The following is a 4404-nucleotide window of genomic DNA, read 5'->3' on the forward strand; positions in this document are numbered from 1 at the left end:
ACATAAAAACCATTTAATACAAAGTGAAAACCATTAGATGCACCTACTAATGCAGATTTTTGGTTATTTTCAGCTCTTTAACTGAAACTTGGAAACAATGCTCTTCATTTCAGTTACACCAGGTTCAGTGGTGAAACTGATCTATAGCAAGCAAATCACTGCCTTTTCATTCACCTGGGAAAGACAGCACCACTGCAACTGATAAATCTCTCCAGAAGGGCATCCAAATGAAACAGGCTGTGCACATTTGCCCCATTCACTAAGCTATATAAGAAACTAGATGTGGATTAATTGCTGCTTCTGAATAGTAAAGCTCAGTAAGTGCATCCTTGCTGTACAAAAAAAAAAAATTAAAGTGACAACATAGAAAACTGGCAACAGATAACCATGTCTGCCTAAAATATATACATATGATACATAATTATGGGACATCTTGGCCAGTATGTTAAGTCTGTTCAGGAGCAAAGCTTTAATTGCACAGACTAGAAAACTGAACAAATGCTTTTAACAAAGCCAAGCACAAGCTTTGGTTTATGCTTAGACAGTGAACATTAAACTTGACATTTTTATTATAACACCTATTACGAAAAACAGCTCCTTTGACTGCTACATGCAATAGTTGTTTCTCTATGAATAAACACTCCATTCCATACAATGAAATGAAGCTCTGTGTCTTAGTCAATGAACCCATTAGCTGTATCTAGACCGGGAACACATTAAATCTTTATGAAAAGCTACTGAATTACAACAAGCCCTCCCCCCATTTTTAAAATGCTGCATATATAAAAATAACTCCAATATGGCACAAAAGTGGGATTCTCAAGGGAAGGCAAAGGATAAAGGACAAAGGGAAGCCTCCACTGGCAACATCAGCAAATTGCATACAGTCCAAGACAAATTTGCACCCTATACAAAATGAGCTTCCCTGTGTTCCAGTTCTTGAATCCTTTTTGGTCTCAGTCTCTGATAAGTAGGCTTCAGATCTGTGGGGTGAATATCCTCTGAGCTAATTTTTTGTTCATTTGTGTTTTGTTCAGGATCACCTGATGGAAGTGCAGAGCTCCTAGCCAGTTTCACAGTATTATCCTGGTGAAGCACAGAGCTAGCACTGGTTGGTGCACAAGCTTTAGCAAAAGAACCCTCTTCATTTTGTTTTGATTTGTTAGAAGGTGGTTTATAAAATGTCCCTGGGGGTGGCTGCAATGTTCTTGGTGCCCTGAAAGCAGTAAGAGGATTGGCATCGGGACCATTCCCTTCTGTTGCTGTCCTTCCTGACCTGACAGAAACAGAATATGGCTTACTAGGAAGAATGGCATTAGCTGAATTGTTACCAGTGCTGCACGATGAAGGTAAGGCACCCGCAGTTCCACTCTCAAGTGCTTGGTTCTCCTGGGGCACATTAGTCACGATCATTGCTGTCCTTGCTGTGATATCATACTGTTTATATTGCTTGTCCCAAGTTTTTCTCAGCATCTGGGTGTCGTAACAAGGAAGTCTGCAGCAGGTATTAACATCAGAAAGTGCCTTCACCTCTGAAACTTCTTCAATAGTAGGGCTCCTGCCAAGCTTCTCTGGTCCTACTGCTCCTGCATTTCGTGAATTTCTTTCATTCAAAACACATGGAGAAAGTATTCGGTCTACAGGTAGGCTCACAGGGCGAGTTGCTGGTTTTGTCCTTGGAGCCCGCAACGGAACTTTGGTAATCTGACGGTTAGGTTTTGCAGGAAGTAAGCTAATTTTACAGCTGTCTTCACCTGGAGAAACAAATGAATCATTGTCTCTCTCTGAAGCTGGACTTGCAGCATCACCTAGAAACACACAAATAGATGTTACTGGATCTTTGCACCAAATATAAGGAGAAGTCAGCAAGACTTTTACCAAAAGGATATACACTTTATTAATGATCCCTTGACAGTTGGTATTTTAATGGGATAAAAGTTTTTACTATACCTTGTATACAAACTAGGAGTATCCTACTCTAACCAAATGTTAGCATTTCAACAGCAGTATAACACATCCTGTACATGTGTAACCAAGGAAGACACTAAGAAGGAAACAAAGAGACACTGCCCTTTTTTTTGGCTGGTGCTTTCCCATCCCTGAATATTTTCAGTTTTAATATGTTTCAGAATGTTGCACTGTTAACGCACAGGACGTGACTGGGCTGGTAACACCAGCTGAAAATCAGTATAATTAAAAGGGATAATTTATAGTTATTCCTGAATAAAGATGATGAAATCATACCTACATTTAAAAAAACCACTGTAGGAGCACAGGCAAACAAACAGAAAAAAATTATAGAAGATTCATAGCTAGCTTAGCAAACCTGGCTCTTTTGGAGCAGAAATATTAATATCCAAAATGCTGGTAGCTGATGATTCTGTCACAGAATTACTCTTTCCAGAGACTTCCAGTTTAGTTCCAGTGAATGGCAATGATACATGTTCTGGGGGAAGACAATGGTCACAACATGTTAATTGCTGGATGTTTGCAACATCATAGTGGATTTCAGAAATCCACAGTCACAGTATTATCATATTTTTTTTTTAAAAGAAGAAACCAAAACACTGTTGTATTCTCTTACCAAATACTTTAAGCTCCAAGAAAGATTGAATTCTCTGTTGTCTTACAAAGATAAACAGTGTATCAAGCAGTGATAAGCAGGTTTTATCACTTGCTCTGTCTAAATTGGAAAGCTGCACGCACTATAATGCATCCACGACTGCTTATTCACCCACCCCAACACTTCATAAAAGCACACTAACCAGTTACAGATGTGTCTACTTGATCTTTTGTATTCTTGCTATTGTTCAATTCCAAGAACAATGCAGCTTTTTCTGAAGCTTCGCTTTCACTTGGAGCTATCAGAATACTCTGTTAACAAAAGTCAGAGCAAAAGTAAATGAGAACTCAAGAGGAAAGGCACTCCTTAACAAAAAAACCCAAACCACAAAGATTTAATAGAAATGTGCTCTGGAATGCTGCAGCATTTGACACAGAAGTTAAGGTGGCACAAGTAACATTGTAGCAGCACAAGAAAGGTCACTCACATCCTTTACAGCAACAAGTGACTTCCTCTGCTGCTGTGGCTCCCTCTCTTCTGCTGATAAAGAAACACTGACTGTAATGGCAGTTTCTTCAGACTGAGATGTGCTCAGAAGTGGTTTCAATGAAACATCAAATATCTTTTCATAGTATGTTATGAGCAGCTCCACCATCCGGGCCTGATAAGGGTAATCCACAAGCGATGACAAAGAAACTGTAGCATCTGTTTGACGTGGCCTGATTAGAGTTGGGCCAAATATTATGCCGAGGTTGCTGGCTGACATTTTATTTTCATCAGATTGTTCTGTAACTCTGCATAAAGTGTAAAAAAAAAAAACCCAAAACCCCAAGAATTAGAGGGTTTTACTACATCAGAAACATTTTAGATATTAATATATTAATGTCTAAAGAGGCTACAAGACAATAAAACACTGAAGGTGGTTTTAGTAGGCAGGCAGAATCTTCAGTGCATACTGCATTTAACAGCAGCTTGGACCAAGCCCTTTCCACATAGGGTGTTTTTATGTCCTATTTGGGTAATGTTGTTTGTGGCTATTTGGTATTTCTGGGGTTGGGAAAAAGACAGTCTCTTTTGTTCCAAGTACTAATACAGCTGTGGCCCCATATTACCCATTTTCATGGTAGTCATCAGCTTGGTACATCCTTATCACACATCATTGTAACAATCCAGGATTTGGAAGACAAGGAAGTGAAATGTAACTGGAGAATGGTTATTAACAACCATGATACAAGTTTCAGTTTTCTGTTAATAGCCACCAAATCACTCCTCTGTCTGGGTCATATCCTGATATGAATCACACCTAGGTCCCTACAGCTGCCACTAGTTGCTACTGGCTGACCCCAGTGCTAGCAGTGAATGAAGAATAACGGAGCTCAGCTCTTTTCCTCCTTTTTTCCCATTTCCTATTCTTCTCTCATGTAAGATTTCATTATATTGGAAAAAGAGACAGTAACAGAATAATGTCTTCTACGGCATACAGGACTTCTTCCTCCACAGTCATCAAAAGCGTACAAGTTTTCTAATACACAGCATGTATCAGTTTATTTTTCAACATCAGTTTGCATTTGAAGTCTTTTCTCACCTGTGAAGGTGTCCAATAAGGTACTGAAGAGTGTTATAGTTTGGTACAGGCAGTTGTTTCAGAAGATCTTTGATTTTAATGATAATCCTGTTCAGTTCAATACAAATGGACTGTCTTTTCTTTGATTTGGGGCTAGCTTGTTTAGCATCCAATTCCTCATTAACATTCTGGCTTTCTTTTGCAAGTCCAATGAACTCATTGTAAAGCCGAAACAAAATCAACGGTTCCGGAAGCTGAAGAAAAAAGAACATTTCAG

General features: G+C 39.1%; 1 protein-coding gene across 1 annotated transcript; it reads right to left on the minus strand.

Moving 5' to 3' along the window:
* Nucleotides 1–752: 752 nt before the first annotated feature.
* Nucleotides 753–4387, minus strand: LOC104465359 (rho GTPase-activating protein 29-like; the record flags this gene model as incomplete). Its single annotated transcript, XM_010078369.1, has 5 exons — nucleotides 753–1808; nucleotides 2327–2446; nucleotides 2766–2874; nucleotides 3051–3357; nucleotides 4149–4387. Coding segments are annotated over 5 exons (1677 nt in total), but the record flags the coding sequence as incomplete, so codon positions are not given.
* Nucleotides 4388–4404: the final 17 nt, after the last annotated feature.

Source organism: Pterocles gutturalis, unplaced genomic scaffold (assembly GCF_000699245.1).
Source record: "Pterocles gutturalis isolate BGI_N339 unplaced genomic scaffold, ASM69924v1 scaffold50563, whole genome shotgun sequence".
NCBI classification, from domain to species: domain Eukaryota; kingdom Metazoa; phylum Chordata; class Aves; order Pterocliformes; family Pteroclidae; genus Pterocles; species Pterocles gutturalis.